The sequence below is a fragment of the Rhinatrema bivittatum genome, chromosome 1 (genome assembly GCF_901001135.1).
Source record: "Rhinatrema bivittatum chromosome 1, aRhiBiv1.1, whole genome shotgun sequence".
In the NCBI taxonomy this organism is placed as follows: Eukaryota; Metazoa; Chordata; class Amphibia; order Gymnophiona; family Rhinatrematidae; genus Rhinatrema; species Rhinatrema bivittatum.
In genome coordinates this window covers 677239970-677260239 of record NC_042615.1, presented here as the reverse complement: position 1 = coordinate 677260239, position 20270 = coordinate 677239970, and the positions used below count along the sequence as shown (strand labels likewise).

At 47.1% G+C, this 20270-nt stretch overlaps 1 protein-coding gene across 1 annotated transcript in view; it reads left to right on the top strand.

The window, feature by feature from the left end:
* Positions 1-4349: 4349 nt before the first annotated feature.
* ATP6AP1L (ATPase H+ transporting accessory protein 1 like) overlaps positions 4350-20270 on the top strand; it is a 36721-nt gene continuing 20800 nt past the window's right edge. The window contains exons 1-2 of the mRNA XM_029586184.1: positions 4350-4387; positions 4489-4550. Coding sequence (XP_029442044.1) covers positions 4352-4387; positions 4489-4550 — 98 coding nt within the window. The 5' untranslated portion in view covers positions 4350-4351. The remainder of the gene's footprint in view (positions 4388-4488; positions 4551-20270) is intronic.

Below are 20270 nucleotides of genomic sequence, written 5' to 3'. Positions count from 1 at the left end.
AATATTTGTAGTGCTGCCTTTTCATACAGGTTGTTGCTGTTTGAGTTCTGGGAGTTTGTGCTGTTTTGGGATGGCAGGTTTGCTATATATTCTAGAAGTTTGCAGGATTTTGTCTTACTACAATGGTGAGTAGTAAGGGGAAACATCCCAGTTCAGCCCAGTCAGCCATTTCAAGGATTACTTTCAGACAAAGTACTATGGGTTTCTTTTAATTTATAAATATAGGTATTTCATGGCGCCTTTTTTGCAGTCTATTCCCAAAGATCACATATGACACATTCATCAGATACTATGACATCATTTCCTAAACATATTGTATTATGTGCATTTACATATACAAAACAAAGTTTAATATTTAAAAGTATGATGTACAATTTTATGATTTTACAGGAGTGTTCTATGAAAGGTGGTAGTGGTGGGGAATAATGTTTGTTGAGTTAAATTATCAAAATGTCAGTGGTGTCTATGGGTCTGAAAGTTAGTTGGGGGAGGGGCATAAGGATGAAGGTTTACCTAGGGCAGTGGTTCTGTCCAGCCACGTTTTCAGGAAATTTGCAATGAATTGGATTGTGTGAGGGAAGTGTCGGGGCTGTTTTAGCGCCTGTGAATGCATGCTGGCTCCTAGAAACCATGTGGATTTTATTTTAAGTTTCTGCAGCTATTACTGCTGCCACTGCATAAAGATCTAAGGCATTAGGGCTTGAAGAGTGTAGAAAGGAGGAGAGAGAAAGAAAGGGGGAGGGTGCCTGTCACTGGACAAGTGGTGAAGCGGGAAGCCGAGAGAATGGACGGCTGCTGGGCAGGAGGGAGGTTGGGGGCAGAGAGGGAGAGAGAGAGAGATCTACTGCTGGGCAGGAGGTTGGGGGCAGAGAGGGAGAGAGAGAGAGATCTACTGCTGGGCAGGAGGTTGGGGGCAGAGAGGGGGAGAGAGAGAGAGAGTCTGCTGCTGGGGCAGGAGGTTGGGGGCAGAGAGGGAGAGAGAGAGAGATCTGCTGCTGGGCAGGAGGTTGGGGGAGAGAGAGGGAGAGAGAGAGAGATCTGCTGCTGGGCAGGAGGTTGGGGGCAGAGAGGGAGAGAGAGAGAGATCTACTGCTGGGCAGGAGGTTGGGGGCAGAGAGGGGGGGGAGAGAGATTGCTGCTGGACAGGAGGTTGGGAGCAGAGAGGGAGAGAGAGATCTGCTGCTGGACAGAGGTTGGGAGCAGAGAGGGAGAGGAGAGAGGATCTGCTGCTGGGCAGGAGGTTGGGGGCAGAGAGGGGGAGAGAGAGATCTGCTGCTGGACAGGAGGATGGGAGCAGAGAGGGAGAGAGAGATCTGCTGCTGGGACAGGAGGTTGGGAGCAGAGAGGGGAGAGAGAGAGAGAGATCTGCTGCTGGGCAGGAGGTTGGGGGGGCAGAGAGGGGAGTAGGAGAGAGATCTACTGCTGGGGCATGAGGTTGGGGGGCAGAGAAGGGGGGAGAGAGATCTCTGCTGGACAGGTAGGTTGGGAGCAGAGAGGGAGAGAGAGATCTGCTGCTGGACAGGAGGTTGGGAGCAGAGAGGGAGAGAGAGAGAGAGATCTGCTGCTGGGCAGGAGGTTGGGGGCAGAGAGAGGGGGAGAGAGATCTGCTGCTGGACAGGAGGTTGGGAGCAGAGAGGGAGAGAGAGAGAGAGATCTGCTGCTGGGCAGGAGGTTGGGGAGCAGAGAGGGAGTGGGGGGCTGCTGCTAGCAGGGGGTTGGTGGGGGAGACAGGCTGCTGCTTTCAGACCGAGGGTTGGGGGAGAAGTGGTTGCTGCTGGGCAGGGGATTGTGGGGGAGAGGGAGGTTTCTATTGCTGAGCAGGTGGTTAGGAGATAGAGATAGGCTGTTGAGAAGGCGATGGGGGGGGGGGGGGGAGGAAGGTTCTGCTAGGCAGGTTGTGAGGAGGAAAGCAGAAGGAAGCTGCTAGACAAGGGATGGGTGGTAGAGAGGATGATACTACTAGGCTGGGGCAAGGGGTGGGTGGGAGAAAGAGAGGGGATGCCATTGGACAATGAGTGGAGAGTGAGAAAAAGGAGGATGCAGGGCAAGGAATGGTGGGGGAGAGAAAGGGGGAGGTAGGGCAAGTGAGGGGAGCTGGAGGAAGACAGAGAAAGAGAGGGATCAGGGTAAGCAGTGGTGCCGGGGCTGGAGGACAGAAAGAGGGAAATGCAGGGCAAGGAGTGTTGAAGAAAGAGAGGATGTAGGGGAAGAGAAATTGGAAAGCTGGGCAGGAGGTGAAAGTGCTGGAGCTGCTGCCACCATCAGAGGGACGGCCTAAGGAGAACGTGCTGAGCCAGAGCAGCCACTGGTAAGTCCGGGGGGGCCGGGGGGGGGGGGGGGGAGGCTAGTCCCAGTACTGATACCAAGTCTCTTTCCGTGCATAATCTGGATTCATTAGTGCCATCCATTGACTCAGGAGGCAGAGCTCTGCTCTCTGGCCGAGCAGGCTCCCAATTCAAGAGCCAACAGAACGATTGTGCCCTTGCACATTAAAATTGTTCCTGCAAGTTCTGCAGGTGATTGATCGGGGGCGGGGGAGGGGACCTTTTCTGAGAAACTGATTTTGTTGTGGGAAGAAGATTCCAGCCTCCTTCCTCCCCAGTTGAAGCAGGAGCGTATCTGTTTGTTCAGCTGTGATTCACCAAATCCAGGGGGATCAGATTGCTCAAGCAGCCGGTGCAGGGGAAGAGGTGGATACACAGCTGGTTCCAAGGCTGGGAGGAAAGAAGAGAAGCCGAGAAGCCCAGCAGGTGCTCGTCATCTGCTGCTCGCAGCGAAGGTGCCCTCCCGCTTCCAGAGGAAAGAGGAGCGATGACAATTCAGATCTCCAGGAGGAGCTGTGGATCCCCAGGCATTTCAAAGGGAGCCCTGAAGGGAAAGGAACACCCATAGTCCAAGGTGCCCCAGGGAGCTTCATGTTCAGTTCAAGGGTAAGGAAGCGACCTAAGGGATGGACCAAAGGATCACATATTTACCTAGATACAAAGTCACAGGTTTAATACTTCAGTACCTAAATGTATCTTCTAAGAAAGACTGCTAGAACACGCCATTTGTCAGTAAAATTATGTTGGAACACCAGTACTGTGTCTAGCTTCGTTATTAGAATCTATTAAGAAACAGTTAACTAACACCTAGGTGATCATAGCCCCTGACGGAGGACCCTACCCTAGGGAAGAGAGGTGAAAGATGTTGCGGAACATAGATTTAGCTCCGGTATTTAGAATGCACCCTTTGAAGAGACCCTAGTGCAGGGGCTACATTTAGTTACAATTTTCCCCACAGAATTCATATTTTTTCCTTTCAGTGATTTAAGCATATCTGGTAAAATCTCAAGCCTCCTTCCTATATTATACAGGCTTCTGGAGATATATAGACCTGACTGTTTATCTTTTGTCTATAAGGCAGTTTGATAAGCAGGAATTGATAGCCTCTCTTAAAGTAAGCTTTATCTAACTGGGGCATTGCTTAGTCATTAATCCTGGCACTTGTGAGGAAGCCTGTATTGTTGCAAGTTATGCACAGACTATAGTCTGTTGGTACTTGTAGTTAATTTTGAAAGGGAATCTACCTGGATATATTTGTATCTGCTGTTTCTGTGGGCAACTGATTAGGGGTAAAACAGTGTACATACATAGTTTTGAAGTCTTCATGGCTGCAGAGCTGATTATTTACAACCTGAGATCTCTTTTTATCAAGCCACATGGACATTACCTCCACTCCAGGCACTATTTCTGACCACTCCATCACTGAAGGATACCTGCTTTAAAGCAAAAAAATGGGCCTTCAGTTGCATTGGCCTTTATCTTTAGAATTTATTGCCTTTTGAGTCTAGGACATTTGCATGATTATCTGGCTTTTAGGAAAGCCATAAAGGCATTTAATTAAGTCCAATGTTTATATTCACTTGGTCTGGCTGTTCTGTGAGGGGACAGGCTGAGATGTCACATTTTTATAATGGTCTTATTGTATCATATCTATTTATGGAAGTCCCATGACTGGATTCTATGCTAGATTTTATTTTTATGTATTATTTTATTGGTTGTTGTTAACATATTACTACTGTTATTTTAATTTTAATGACTTTATGGTTTGTTTTTTTTACTTTTGCACCATTTCAGTGCCTTTAACATGTCCTGTAACTACAGCGTCTAGGTAATCATGAGAGTAAAAAATTTAATACATTCCAAACTGAGATGGAAATCTTGGGCAAATTACATCCATTCATCAAGTTGCTAATTCATGCAGTAGTGTTGCTTTTATTTTTTTTTTTGTATTCTGAGCTTTACTATTTGGTATTAAAACGTGAAATGTTTCATGTAAATGGCCATGTTTTTCCCTCTTTACAGTTCACATGCATTTCAGACAAAGAAATGGTCGTAAAAGGATGGTAAATGCATCTTCTAAATAGTTCACCATTTTCAGTTATGAAGTTGCAATGTTTATAATTGCTACTGCTTTTAGTCTCACTGAGCATGGTTTGTTCTGCAGAACGATATAATGATTGTGGAGAGAAGCCAAAGCAGCAACCCGCGCCGTCAGCAATTACAAAGGTAGGAAAGCCTGGGGGAAAATGCTTCCAAGTTGTGACAAACCTCATTTAGATTGTGGTGGGTAAGCACATTGGCAACAAACTGTTGAAAACTAATGTAAAATTTCAGGTTTCTACAAGGAAAAGCAAAAAATGCACAGCTTTTTTAAAACTTAAGTACCTCCAAAAGGTTGCAAAACACAGCATCCCAGAATGTGAAAAGGTTGTGAAAAGAATTTAAGAGGTGATTTATCCATCCATTTGCCTCAAGGCAGAGTTGGCTATCCCTAAACTCTCCTGGAGAGAAGTTTATCTAATCTGTTGTTCAATGATAAAGATATCACACTTTCCCTGAGTATCTTTTTCCCAGCCCGGAATATCTACAGTATGGACGTCCTTCCTGAAATCAGTAGTTGGGAGATTAAGAGAGAGCAATTTCTCTAGGAAGCCCTAAACTCTGGAACTCCCTCCCAATCAAACTAAAAACACAAGAAAACTTAAAAACTTTAAAAAAAGAACTAAAAACATGGATGTACACCAAAGCATATCAACTCACCCAATGACTTTAAAACACCACTCCCATCCTATTAACACTAGAAAGCTGGTAGATGCAAGACAAGATAATATAATAGCAAAGAACTGAACATGTAAAGATTAACCATAAACTAATTTATATATAATGAATCTTTCTATGTTTATTTATTTATTAGAAACTTTTATATACCGGTATTAGTGGGGACATCATACCGGTTCACATATTAACAAAACCTTTTGGAAACTCTGTTAATCATCGAAACTTTGTAAACTGTTGTGATGGCAAAACCGAACGACAGTACATAAAACTCGATAAATAAAATAAATAAATGAACTCTCCATGGGTTCACTCCCTCGCTGTACTGTCCAGTTGGTGGCCTATCATGGCCCTGCACACACTGCCTACCATATGGAGCTCTGACTTGGCAGTGGACTTACCTGTTGGCGTGCTGAAAAGATGAATTCTAAAAGGTCACCAGGTAGGTGCAAATGAAGGCCCCTGGCACCAGATTCCAATTCTAGTTCCGATAGAGCTGGAAGCCCAAAGGAGCAGAAGGAAATTGCCATGGCCAAAAAAAAAAAAGTACAAAAGTGGGTTTTTTTTTCCCATTTTATTTATTTATTTATTTATTTATTTATCTATCCATTTATTTATCGGATTTATATTCCACTTTCTGGCACTGCAAAACAGATTACATTCAGGTACTGTGTGTATTTTGTACATTTCTCTTCACCATAGTGATTGACAATTTGTGTTGTGGGAGTCTCTGTTTAGTGGACCCTTGGGCCGACCTGCTGGAGACTGGGAAAGGTGGTCAATGTCTCTAATGAATAGCAGGCCGGGAGGCAGATGTTCAGGCAGGACGTAGATGCTCTTCACCCTGGAAGCTGGTACTCCCCCGGGAGGAGCCTGTAGGGGCCCGGCCACTGGGACTTAGGCGGGTTGTGGATCAGGACAGGTAACTGGAACCAGACTAGGACAGTAGCAATACTGTAACTGGGCTTGGGTTCTGGAACCAGGCAGGAACTGTAGCAAGACTCGGGTACTGGAACCAGGCAGGAACTGTAGCAGGATTCGGGTACTGGAGCCAGGCAGGAACTGTAGCAAGACTCGGGTACTGGAACCAAGCAGGTACTGTAGCAGGCAGGCAGGAACCAGGCAGGTACTGTAGCAGGAACGGAGCGACGAAGCAAAGCAAATCACTCCGGGGCACAGCGCAACAGGAAACTGGGAGGCTAACCCGTTGCAAGGCAAAGATTGGATGACCGCGGCCAGCTTATCAAGGCCACGGCGTCTGACGTCAGGAGTTGGGCGGAGTCACCACTGGCGGGAAACGGCCTAGAAGAGCGCCCAAGAGGCGCGCGCGCGCATGCCTAGGAGCCGGGCATCCATGGGAGACCTCACAGTGGCACAGCCCCAGCGGGGACGCCGCCAACCAGGCCGCAAACCAGGCCTCTGGATGCGGGAGCAGGGGGCCTGGCCGTGGTGCTCGCGGCCAGAACCCCAACAATTTGGTTATGATGTTTGGTACAGGAGACTCTGACCCAGTTGGCTTTCTTTAAGGTGCCCTCTGGCTGTTTACTAAATAGGTAATTTCTTCTTTTCTCTTTCCTATATAATCCTTTCCCAGGACTACAGTGTAATCCATTGTAACCAGAGGTAATGATATGAAAATAAGGGGGTAAATAATTTTTTTACTGACCTGAGTCCTGGGGCTGTAAAAAAAAAAAAAACAACAACAACATTGCTGGGATGTGGAATGCTTTTTCATTTCTCACTGCGTGGGGGTAATGTGCAGGCAGCTGTGAGAGCTTTCCTCCCTCCCTGCAGCTAAGAAGGAGGAGTAGAGCTGCCAAGGTTTTCACTTTCATTTTACAGAGTCAGCAATGCAAAGGCTAAAGCTGTGGAAAATTCCTGCCAGTGTGTATGTAAATGAGATAGCCTCTACCTTCTTGTGTGCTCGCGGCCAGAACCGCAACAGTACCTCCCCTCTTACGCCCCCTCTTAGCCGGTCCAGGTTTACTTGGGTGCAGATGGAACTGCTGTAATAAGTCCTTGTCGAGGATGTTACGGGCTGGTTCCCAAAAATTATCCTCGGGTCCGCAACCCTCCCAGGCAAGCAAGTATTGCCATCGGCATTGATGAAACTGGACATCCAAAACTTCACGCACTTGATACGTGACCTCGTCCGGTACTGAAGGATCCGATGGTTCAGGAGCCCGGGAGTGGTACCTGGATAACACAAGAGGCTTCAGCAATGACACATGGAACACGTCATATATCCGCATGAAGGAGGGTAAGCGCAGACGGTAGGAGACTGCTCCCAATTGTTCAGTGACTCGAAAAGGCCCACAGAATTTCGGAGCTAGTCTTCTAGATGGAATACTTAGCTGTAGATTTCTGGTGCTAAGCCAGACACGGTCTCCTGGGAGGAAGATGGGTGCTGGCTGATGATGCTTATCTGCCCACTTCTTGGCGGTCAGGGTGGCTTTATGGATCTTTTCCTGGGTAGAGATCCACAAGGAACGAAGCTGGTGAGCTGAGAGTTGCACTGCCAGGAATGCACTAGGTTCAGGCGAAGGTAGCTTAGGCAAAGGGGCAAAGGGACAAAGTGCGCCATCTTGGAAAATCGGTCCACGGTTACCCAAATGACCGAATTACCTCCTGAGGCAGGAAGGTCCACGACGAAATCGGTGGAGATGTGCATCCAAGGCTCCACCGGGATGGGCAATGGTTACAACAGGCCCCTGAGCTTCCCGATGAGCGGCTTTTGAACAGCACAGGTAGGGCATGAGCCCACAAAAGCTTGGACGTCCTGTCTCACCGTTGGCCACCAGTAGAAACGGTTTAACAAGTCTAAAGTCCCTTTCCAAACCAGCATGGCCCCCAGTGAGGGAGTCATGGGCCTAAGCAAGAACTGCTCTCCGGGAGAGACGTGGAACGACGGTCTTCCCTTGGGAGGACACCGAGGTTGCAGCAAGACTTACTTTCTCAGGGTCCAAGATATATTGGGGTGTATCAGGAGTCTCTTCGACCTCAGAGGAGCGCGAGAGCTCGTCAGCTCGAACGTTCTTCGAGCCGGGTCGGTAGCGTAACGTAAAGTCAAACCGGTCAAAAACAGCGACCACTGGGCTTGTCTTGGATTCAGGTGTTGGGCTTGCTTCAAAAATGCTAGATTTTTGTGATCGGTGTAAATCGTAACCGGATGGTTGGCTCCTTCCAACCACTGTCTCCATTCCTCCAGGGCAAGTTTCACAGCTAGCAACTCTTTGTCACCAACACAGTAGTTGCTCTCTGCCGGGGAGAATTTCCTTGAGAAATATGAACAGGGCAACAGCTGACCAGAATCAGAGTACTGACTCAGTACGGCCCCTACGGCCACATTGGAGGCATCAACTTCCACCACGAAGGGCCGGCTGGGATCTAGATGGCGAAGGCAGGTGTCTAACAAGAAGGCTTCTTTAAGGGCCTCAAAGGCTTGACAGGCAGAAGCAGGCCAATCCACCGCGTTAGCCCCCTTTCGAGTGAGGGCAGTTAACGGAGCCACAATACGAGAGTAATTGGGAATAAAGTGACGGTAGAAATTGGAAAAGCCGAGGAAGTGTTGCAACGCTTTAAGATCCCTCGGCCTGGCCCAATTCTTAATAGCCTCCACTTTCTAAGGATCCATTCGAAATCCATCTGCAGAGACTATGTAGCCTAGGAACAGCAGGGACGTCTTCTCAAAGCTACATTTTTCCAGCTTCGCGTACAGACCATGCTCCCTAAGTATCTGGAGCACTTGACGGACATGCTGACGGTGTGACGACAGATCCTGAGAGTAGATTAACACATCATCGAGGTAAACAATTATGCAGGTGTTCAGAAGATCCCACAACACCTCATTCATCAGGTGCTGGAACACCGCCTGGGCATTACATAAGCTGAAAGGCATCACGAGGTACTCATAATGCCCGTCTCGGGTATTAAACGCAGTTTTCCACTCATCTCCGGGACGGATTCTGACTAAATTGTACGCTCCTCGCAAGTCCAACTTTGTGAAAATCTTCGCTCATTGAAGCCGATCAAGGAGCTCCGGGATTAACGGGTGCGGGTAGCGGTCTCGCTTGGTAATAGAATTTAGACCTCGATAGTCTATACATGGCCTCAATGAGCCGTCTTTCTTGCTGACAAAAAGAAACCTGCCCCTGCAGGTGACTTGGACGAGCGGATAAAGCCCTTGGCCAGGTTCTCTGCAATGTACTTGGACATGGCCCGGGTCTCAGGTATGGATAAGGGATAAACCCTTCCTCGGGGGGGGGGGGGGGCATAGTACCAGGTAGCAAGTCTATAGCACAGTCATACGGACGATGCTGTGGAAGGGTCTCCATCTTGGTCTTGGAGAATACATCTGTAAGGTCCTCATAAGGTGCAGGAGGACCCACAGCAGCGTGCATCAAGGGAAGTGCGGGAGTCTTAGGCACTTTCATACAATTAGCTAGGCAAAAAGGACTCCATTTGACAATCAGTAGCGTATCCCACTGAATCGTGGGCGCGTGTTTCTGTAACCACGGCAACCCTAGCACCACAGGGTGGACAGTCTTCTCCAACACTAGGAAGGCTATCTCCTCCGAATGGATCGCCCCGCTGCGGACCGTAATGGGTGCTGTGGACATCTGGCAGGTCCTGGAAGAAGTGTCCCCTGGATAGAGGTAATTCGTAACGGGTCCTCCCGTCTATGCTTAGGGATACGCAACTGGGAGACTAAGTCCTGCAGGATGAAATTACCTCCAGCTCCGGAATCCAGGAACGCAATCGTCTCAAAGGAGCCTCCGGGATATTCCAAGGTAACAAGAACAGTACATTGAGGAGCTGTAGCACAGCCTAGGAGGAGCTCCTCCCAACCTCCTAGGCTTTGGTGTTTTCCACACGCTCCTGGCAGCGTGCCAAGAAGTGGCCCTTCTGGCCACAATACAAGCACAACTTCAACGAACGGCGCCGTTGCCTCTCTTCAGCAGAAAGCGGGGCCTGTCCCAGCTGCATAGGTTCGCAGGTGGGAGCGTCTGGACGAGAAATCTTGAGCGAGGGCACAGTCTTGGCCCACGAGCCGGACTATGGCGAGAGGAGCGTTGCTCCTTGGCCCATTGTTGTAGGCGGCGGTCAATGCAGGCAGCCATCTCAATTAAGGCGTTGAGGTCCTCCGGCAGATCTCGAGCAGCAATTTCATCCTTTATGCGTCTGGAGAGACCTTCCAGGAAGATGGCTTTAAGACTACCATCTTGCAAACCTACTTCTTGGGCTAAAGTCTGAAACTCCATTGCATAATCTGCCAAGGAGTGAGCCCCCTGACGAAGTTGCAGCAGGTCAGACGTAGCTGTGGCTACTCGGGCGGGCTAATCAAAGGCCTGGCGAACGTTTGTGATGAACTGTTGTAAGTCCGTTAGCGAAGAATCATTGTTTTCCCAGAGGGGAGAAGCCCAGGTTAAGGCTTTCCCATCAAGCAGGGACAGGATATACGCCACTTTTACCGCATCCGAGGGAAACTGCTGGGGCAACAGGGAGAACCGTATAAAACATTGGTTCAAAAAGCCACGACAGGTCCTTAAATCAACAGCGTAACGAGAGGGTGCAGGCAGCTGGGTCACTGACGAGTCTTGGGCCCCCAGTGCTGGTTCTGGGGCAGATGAGACCCTGGCATCCAACTGGGCTGACAACTCCCTTACTGAACCGGTAAGGACCTCGAGGTACTGTTGTTGACACTGCAGCTGCTGGGCCAACCCTGGCAGGTCCAAGGGAATAGGCGCATCTGCCGAGTCCATGGCCTTGCAATCTGTTGTGCGAGTCTCTGTTTAGTGGACTCTTGGGCCTACCTGCTGGAGACTGGGAAAGGTGGTCAATGTCTCTAATGAATAGCAGGCCAGGAGGCAGATGTTCAGGCAGGACGTAGATGCTCTTCACCCTGGAAGCTGGTACTCCCTCGGGAGGAGCCCATGGGGGCCCGGCCGCTGGGACTTAGGTGGGTTGTGGATCAGGACAGGTAACTGGAACAAGACTAGGACAGTAGCAATACTGTAACTGGGCTCCGGTTCTGGAACCAGGCAGGAACTGTAGCAAGACTCAGGTACTGGAACCAGGCAGGAACTGTAGCAGGATTCGGGGTACTGGAACCAGGCAGGAACTGTAGCAAGACTCGGGTACTGGAACCAAGCAGGTACTGTAGCAGGCAGGCAGGTACTGTAGCAGGAATGGAGCGACGAAGCAAAGCGAGTCACTCCGGGGCACAGCGCAACAGGAAACCGGAAGGCTAACCCGTTGCAAGGCAAAGACTGGATGACCGCGGCAAGCTTATCAAGGCCGCGGCGTCTGACGTCAGGAGTTGGGCGGAGTCACCACTGGCGGGAAAAGGCCTAGAAGAGCGCGCGCCTAGGAGCCAGGCGTCCATGGGAGACCTCACAGTGGCGCAGCCCCAGCGTGGATGCCGCCAACCAGGCCGCAAACCAGGCCTCTGGAAGCGGGAGCAGGTCCGGGAGCCCGTAGGTAAGGGCCTGGTCGCGGTGCTTGCGGCCAGAACCGCAACAATTTGGTTATGATGTTTGGTACAGGAGACTCTGACCCAGCAGGCTTTCTTTAAGGTGCCCTCTGGCTGTTTACTATGTAAATGAGATAGCCTCTACCTTCTTGTGTGCACGTGCTAAAAATATGCTGTGAATAGGCTGGTGGAATAGCACATTTAAGTTCCCTACTAATCAAATAAATCCAGATCTCATCCAGATGTGGAATCAGGCTCAAAAATTCCAAAATGTTTATTCCCCCAACTTCATACAAAGAAGGAGAGAGTTTATAGACTAACTGTAGATTAAATCTTGCTCAAAAGCGCCTTGGGGAACTATTTAAGATGAGGTTATCCCTAGAGTACTGATCTCACTGAAGGGTGGCACTTGAGAAGTCAGTCAGTCTGGCTTTGATCGAGTGAGGGAGCAGAAGGTATCAGACCTTATCTCTTCAGAAACTGCTCTAAAGTGCCAGAAAACCACTGAAGTTGAGCACAGAGAGGACAGATATACCATTCTGTGGAAGATTTCTTTGTCAATGTGAGTGTGTAGCAATAAGTGTGTCTGAAATTGGAATTCAAGGTTAAGAAATAAATCCAGAAAAGTCAGTTACTTGCTTAAAGTTTTGATGGACACGTCGGATTTGAAGTCCACCTTGGATAGACAGATTGAGAGAGAGAGAGAGAGAGATAGAGAGTTTGTTATGAGATGGATTTATTACTAGGCACTCATTCTCAGTGAAGTAAAGATTGAGATCTCTCATTTGCCTAAATACTGTACAGCTGTAAGGGTTAAATTAATATTTTCTCTGAAGAGAAACAAATTACAAATAAGAGAATTATTGTCTGTGAAATGGGTCACAGGTTCTAGATGCCAGATTCCTTAATATTGAAGCCTGTGTAATAAATTACAGTGTGGATTTGAGAATAATTCTGAATCTAAGAATACTCCTTGATAACAAGAAGGAGAAAACACACAGTTGGTATGGAAAAGAGAGAGAATTTTGACTGTGCTTACAATTGTGTGACAGTGCAGTGAGAACAAAATCAGCATAGGAGAGCTGGCAACAGAGTTCTGTTCCTAGCAGAGCATTCAAACACAGGGACTCTTACAAACTCCAAGTGGGCCTTATATACTCATCCACAGCAGCAGTGAAGACAAAGTGGCTGAGTGTGCCAGATCTGTGAGTAGAAAGGAAAGTGTGTGAGTGGGAGAGTTTCTTTATTTCTCTCACATTGATTCTCAAATTTCCTCTGTGCTCTAGTGAGAATAGGGAAATTGAATTCTTGGGGGTTTTTTTTTATACAAAATTAGTAGCCAAGTTCCAACAAGCCTTCTTGGACATACATTTAGGGAACTCATGTCTAGTACATCTTTGGAAGATAAGCAGGGATAGAATATTGGAGGAACGCTCTATTATTTTATTTAAAGCTTAGATAGGTCCAGAAGCAAACCAGGAAATGATGCTCCCCACATAGACTTTGGAGATGGAGCTCCATTCAGCTATTTCAACTGCACATGCTACCAGCATTTTGCCAGCCCAGCAGATTGACACTGGTGGAGAGGACAGGATTGATTTTCGCTGGCTTGTGTCGGCTAAATTTTCAAGCACCTCAAAGTCTAACTAGACTGCACCACTGACAACATTACAGAGAAAGAAATAGAGACATAAATAAGAGGGACAGATACGCAACTGTGTTAAACTAAAGCAAAGAGTGTACATTATAGGAGAACTCAAGAATCACATCCAGGCCGATTCAGTAAACTTCGCAGGAGAGCCAGCGCTCCGAGGTGAACGCCCGCTCTCCCGCCGCATGCCCAAGCACCTCTCCTGGGCACGCAATTCTTTATTTAAATTAGGGCCCACGCTAATACGGAGGCGCTAGGGACACTAGCGCGTCCCTAGCGCCTCATTAGTGGAAGCGATGGCTATCAGCGGGTCTGACAACCGAAGCTTAATTTTACCGGCATCGGTTGTCGAATCCGCTGACAGCCACGGGTTCGGAAAACGGATGCTGGCAAAATTGAGCATCCGTTTTCCAACCCGCGAGCAGATTATTTTTTTTTAAAGAAGTTTCTTTTTAAAAATTTTTGGGGCCTCCGACTTAATATCGTTATGATATTAAGTTGGAGGGTGTACAAAAAAAAATTTTTTTTCTGCTTTTCTGTACATTTGTCCGGTGCCGTCTGAAATTAATGCCTGCCTTCATTCTCATTGAAGTAAAGTTTGAGATTTCTCCTTTGCTTAAATACTGTACAGCTGTAAGTTTAAATTAATATTTTCCCTGAAGAGAAACAAATTACAAATAAGAGAATTATTATCTGTGAAATGGGTCATAGGTTCTAGATGCCAGATTCCTTAATATTGAAACCTGTGTAATAAACAGGTTTTGGCAGGCGTTAATTTCTGAGAGTAAAATGTATGGCTTGGCCGTATTTTGGGCGACTAATAGGCTCATCAAGATGCATTTGCATGTGATGAGCGCTATTAGTTTCGGGGGAGGGGGGGGTTGGCCGCACGTTTTCCATGCGCTATTACCCCTTACTGTATAAGGGGTAATAATAGCGCGTCAAAAACGCACAGCCAAAAGGGGACTAACGCACCGCCAAACGGCCGAGCGCACTGTTCTGTATCAGCCTGAATGACTGGAAAACATTTAAAAGAGCCTGTGTGAAAGAGAAAAGAGTTTGAGATCTATTTAATGTTTGGGTACTTGCCAGTTACTTGTGGCCTGGTTTGGCCTCTGTTGGAAACAGGATGCTGGGTTTGATGGACCCTTGGTCTGACCCAGCATGGCATGTTCTTATGTGGTAACTGAAAGCATACAGAGACAGATAAAGAAATACACCTTGTCTTTACTTACCTGAAATTCCAAATGAAATCAGTTGTCAGCTGCACTTGAAAGATGAAAGCGTATAACAAAGACTCATATTTCTCAATGAAACACTAATTAATGCTTCAGTTCCAAGTAAAGCACCACAGGCTATAGTAAAACTATAAGTATCTGATTGATTATATAATAGTTGAAAGAATCAGTTCTCTTCTTAGTCAGGTTTGTATTGTTATGTATATCAGCAAGAGGAAAAGTGTTAAATGTTTATGTTGAAACTGTTAATGGCAAATTTGTTGATAAGTCTGCCAATATTTTCAGGGTGTTAAGAAAAATAAAACTGAACACCTAAAGTGATTTTACATACAATTGTAATCCATCTAATTATTGCTTACAAGACTCTGTCTTCCCTCTCTATCCCTGGGAGACAGCCTGGGTGATTTCAGTCCCTTGCTTCCTTTGAGAAAACCCAGCCAGAAGAAGAGCCACAATTTTCACTTTGGGTAATATCTTACAATGATTCACTCCCTATCAAGAGAAACCACATTACTATTGCCACCATTGAGACGGCAGAGTCAAGGATAACCTTCTTCCCTCAAATAATAATGTGCATGCTGGAATGTCCCTGTATACACAAGGGCACTCACAACCAATTTGCTTGGTTTTCTTCCTTTTTAGTGGTTGTGCAAATTGACTTTTTTTTCTCCTTTGGGCTTCCACTTCAGTTGGAACCAGTCTCAATTGGGCTATGGTGCCAGATGCCTTTATTCACATCAGCATTTGGCTTTTCCCATTTTTTACCTCTTCCATCTAGTGCAGTAGCAGTCCTCAGCCAGAGGCCAATATACGACAACTCCCTCTGGAATCTGAGATGCAGGCACTCAGAATCTCGCCACTAGGTATCATCATTGCAATAGCTGAGATACCCACCCCCAGGACGCTGAATGATACCTCTACACTAAGAGCACCCAGCCCTGGACAGTCTAAGAAGCAGAATCAGCCTCTGGAATCCAGCCTGGATTTCACACATGGTAGTGTGCAACATACCACTGAATGATTGGGTTGACTTGCAAAATGACAATTTTAATTTGATGCATGTGGTACAGGATAAAATTGTAAAAACCTTTGAAATTTGTGCTTTGGAGAAAGGAGAGCAGAGGTTATGACCCATGTGCAGAGCCGGCTTTTGAGTAGAGTGAACTGGGCTGGCTTCCAGGGCGCCATGAACTGACGGGCACCCTGGGCATTGCCACTGTTGGACTATCCCAGTGTAGTGTGGCTGCAGCAGATTCCATTTCGCTGTGGCCCGCCTGAGGAGCCTGGTGGGGCTGCAATAGAGCACATCCTGCCACAGCCAAAGAGAGATGGAGGTCCTGAGAGTGTGTGTGTGTGAAAGAGCGAGTGTGGAAGCATGTATGAGGGAGAGAGAAAGGATGTGTGTGAGAGAGAAGGAATGAGTGTGAAAGCATGGGCATGTGTATGGGAGAAGGGAGTGCGTTAGAGAATGAACATATGTGTGTAAAAAACATGATAACGTTTATGCAGTTCTCCCCCACCCCCCCAATCCACAACAATCTCGGGCAGTCAAATAACACTGAAATTAAGGGCAATGGGGCATCTGTCTTTCTTGGCGACTGCACTGAGACCTTGGTAATCGATGCAGGGACGAAGTGTCCCATCCTTTTTAGTGACAAAGAAGAATCCTGTCCCTGCTGAAGATGTAGAGCAGCGGATTAACCCCTTGTCCAGGTTCTCACAGATGTATTCCAACTTTGCCTTAGTCTCAGGAAGTGACAGTGGGTATACCCTGCCACATGGTGGACTGGCACTAGGCAACTGCTCTATAGCACAATCAAACTCCCTGTGAGGGGGTAGGCACTCCGCCTTTTTCTTAGAGAAGATGGCCAAGAAATCTGTATATGGAGCAGGAACCCCAGGCACCATGGCTGCCAAAGGGAGACCTAGAGGAACCCCCACTTTCTCTAGGCAGGAATTATGGCTGTTGGAACCCAATTTGAAGAGCTGTAGAGAGCTCCAGTTCGCAATTCTATTACATAATCTGTCAGAGACTGGTTCCCCTGGTGTAGGTAGAGGAGGTCTGCCCTGGAAGCAGCCTGGTGACCTGGGTCATCAAAGACTTTTTCTAAAAGAAAAGACAAATTGCTGCAGATCCTGAAGAAGTGGATCAGAGCATTCCCAGAGTGGAGATGCCCAGGCTAGGGCCTTACCATCCAGACAAAAGAGAATGAAGGTGGTCTTGATGGTTTCTTCTGGAAAGAGAGATGGCTGGAGTGAGAAGTGAATATAGCACTGGTTAATAAAGCCCTGACACTGCTTTGGGTCCCCAGCATTCCAGGGAGGGCCGGCAGGGGAATAGAGGGGCGATAAGGAGCTGCTGGAGCAGGGGGAGTTGATACTGGCGGCTGCAGAGCAACATGAATCGCCGTAGTGTACAGCTGGGTTTTGAGGCGTTTCATGGAAGCTGCCAGAGCCTTGAGGAAGAGATGCTGTATCTGGATCTTGTGAGCCAGGCCCTGAATGATCCGAAGGGCGGTAACCTCTGCTGGGTCCATGGCCTTGGCAATCTGTTGAGAGCATGGATCCTTAGAATGAGAGGGAATTGGTGCAACCTGCAGGGAGGAGCCCTGCAAGCCTTCACCGTTGGTAGGCAGAGCTGGCTGGAGCAGAGGCCCTGCTAGAGCTTCACCAATAGCAGCTCTCATTCCCCTTAGATTGAGCATTCATGTGCCGGGGCCAGCTGGACTTAGGTATAGGCTTCTGGGTTGGTGGAGATCCGATGAGATGTGGGTGCGACAGGCCACTATAGGAAGAGCAAGTGGAGTGGGGTCCAAGTGGAGGATTAGGCAGGCAGCGATCAAGCGGAGTTGTGGTTCAGACAATGGTCAGGGCAGGCAGAAGCTAAGCAGGGTCAAGGTCCAAGCCTAGGTCAAGCCAGAAGGTAAATCCGAGATGAAGCCAGGAGCTGGTCTGAGGTCAAATCCAGAAGTCCAATCCAAGAGGAGAGGAACGAGGAGGGGCAGTCATCATTGAATCAATGTCCAGACATTGTGGATATTAGTTCATTACTAATGAACAGGCTAGGGAAGGGTCTAGGTGAACAGCCATACCTTTGCTTTTTTCTGAAATATGAGGTAGCACGGTTCAAGGTAGGAGTGGTACCTCATTCTAGATGTTACGTGCATTGCAGATGAAAACCCTTAGTCTTATTCAGGCTAATTTTATGGAAGTCAGAGGGAGGAGAGAAGGGCATTTTGGAAGAGTTCTCTGGTGAGGATGTAGGAAACAAGAAGGAAAAGAGAATATGGATCCTGTTTATTTAAAGCGTAAGCAGAGGGAGCCAATACAGTTTGTATAGAATAGGCTTTATGTAGTTCATTGCTTTGGCTCCTATCAAAATTCTAGTCACCAGGAAGCAAAATGGCGGCATAGCAGATGTCATGCTCACCTGCTATTGTCATGCTCACCTGCTGTTGTCTGCATTTCTTCTTTTTTATTTGCTTAATATGCCTTCAAACAGTTATGCAGGGAACTGAAGAATCCAGTGTGCTTCATGGTGAGGGAGAGCCATGGTTGCCAGTGGAAGAGGTGTCCCCGAGCCCCGAACCGTGTTTCCCTCTGGTTCAGAGATCTGTTACTTGCAGTGACCCCATGGTGCACAGTGATGTCGTGGCTGGTGCGACTGTGGTGGAGGGGATTAGTGCAGATTCGGTGTCCATATTGCAGACTTCTCCTTTCAGCGCCTCCTAGGTTAGGAAGGATGGAAACCAAACTATAGCAGAGACTTTGATGACCAGTTTGTCCCAAGAAGAACAAGCCAGCCCCACTGGTGAGTTCTGCTTGATACCAACTCTGCTAGAGTTATTGACACTTTATTCTGTCTGGGACTTAGTAGCCAGTTTTGGAAAATCATTAAATATGTGCAATAACAAGATTGACCACCTCTCCTCAAGTTTTCAGCAAAAGTCCTCTATTCTCCACGCGCATATCTCCCAGTATAGGCGCACATAGGCCTTTTAAATTAGGCCTTTAAGGAACATGAGAATTTCTAGAGGGTTTGATGGAGTTGGGTTTGAAAGGAGTTAGAGTACCTATAATTGAAGTGCATTTGTCATTCCATTGCTGAACTAAGATTTTTGGTGAGTCAGTGGAAGTTAGAATTTCTGGTATGTTGAGAAACTTTTTTATACTTTCACTTATAATGGAGGATATGTTCCCAGTGGTTGGTTAGAGTCAGGGAGCAAAATGAGTTTGTTTTTGGATTGCAATGGTAGCCAGAACTAAGTAGAGATCTGACCAGGAGATTGTATCCACTGTTGTGTTGGGTCTAAGTTTTTTTGTGAAATGAAAAATTAGGTCAATAGAGAGACCATGCTTGTGAGTGGGAACTTTGATTAATGGGATGAGGCCAAGATCATCCATGATGCAATGGAAGGTGGCAGTATTGCCTCTGGGAGGAGTCTCTGTGTGGTAGTTGAAGTCTCCTAGTACTATGAGTTTGGTGGCCATGTCACATAGGAATTCAGACAGTTTAAGAAAGGAGTTAGGTTGATTGTCTGGTGGGTGTTAGATAAGTTATTATATAATATAATAAGAGATTAAAATAAATAATTCACAATTACAAAACTTTTTAAAAATCTTATTAAAAAATATATAATCTGTTTCATAATATACATTAAAATAAACATGGGGCAGATTTTAAAAGCCCTACGTGTGCCGGGCCTATTTTCAAAAGGCCCGGCGGCGCGCATAAAGCCCCGGGACACGTGTAAGTCCCGAGGCTTGAAAAAAAGGGCGGGGTGTGGGTGGAGTGTGGGCAGGGTGGTCCGGGGCCGGGTGGGGCGGAGCCGGAGCCTGTAGGCACAGCGGCCATTTGCTGCTGTGCTCGGGATCGCGGGCCAGCCATTGGCCGGCACGCGCAACTTGCGCCTGCCCAAGGCAGGTGTAACCTGGTAAGTTAAATTTTTTAGGGGGTTTAGCTTAGGGCCGGGGAGCGGGAGATTTTGGAGTGGCCTGGGAGGAAGGCAGCGCAGCTCTGTGCACGCAAGGTACACAATTGTGCACCCCCTTGCGCGCGCCAACCCCTGATTTTATAACATGCGTGCGGCTGCGCGCGCATGTTATAAAATCGGGTGTACATTTGTGTGCGCCGGGAAGCGCGCACCATCGTACGTCGCGCGCATATGTTTTAAAATCTGCCCCATAATAATCACTGGAATTCTAATTTTTATTCATCTAATACAATAAATTCCTATGTAAAAACATATTATAATATATAAAATGACACATTAACCTACCCACTCAACATATGCATATACATTCCACATTAGTTAAAAACATGTATAATAATTATAATATAAAAAAATCATATCCCATTAAAAATATGTATTATTTTAACATATAGTATATTCATATACACTAGTTATCCATATCCATGGTCCCATATATATCCACTTGTTATATCTTGTTGATCAACCATTCTAACAAGGGTCCCTCATTTCACCCTCATCAAGCTTTTTCAGGGGGAAATTGTTTTAAAGAGGAAATAAGACAAAATTTGTTAAACTACTGGATATATCCTCACAATCTTGTAACCATCTTTCAATTCAAAATATGACACCCTTCATGTTGGGTGACTGTAAAACCAAAGTCCCTGAATATATTATGTCCCTGTCCAGTGATCAGGACATATTTCCACCAAACCCAAGGACTGTAACACAAAAATCCTGAAACATATTATGTCCTTATCCAGTGATTATCAGGACATATTTCCGCCAAATCCGAAAACTGTGTCCACATTGATTTCTTGTTGGCTCTCTTCCAACTGT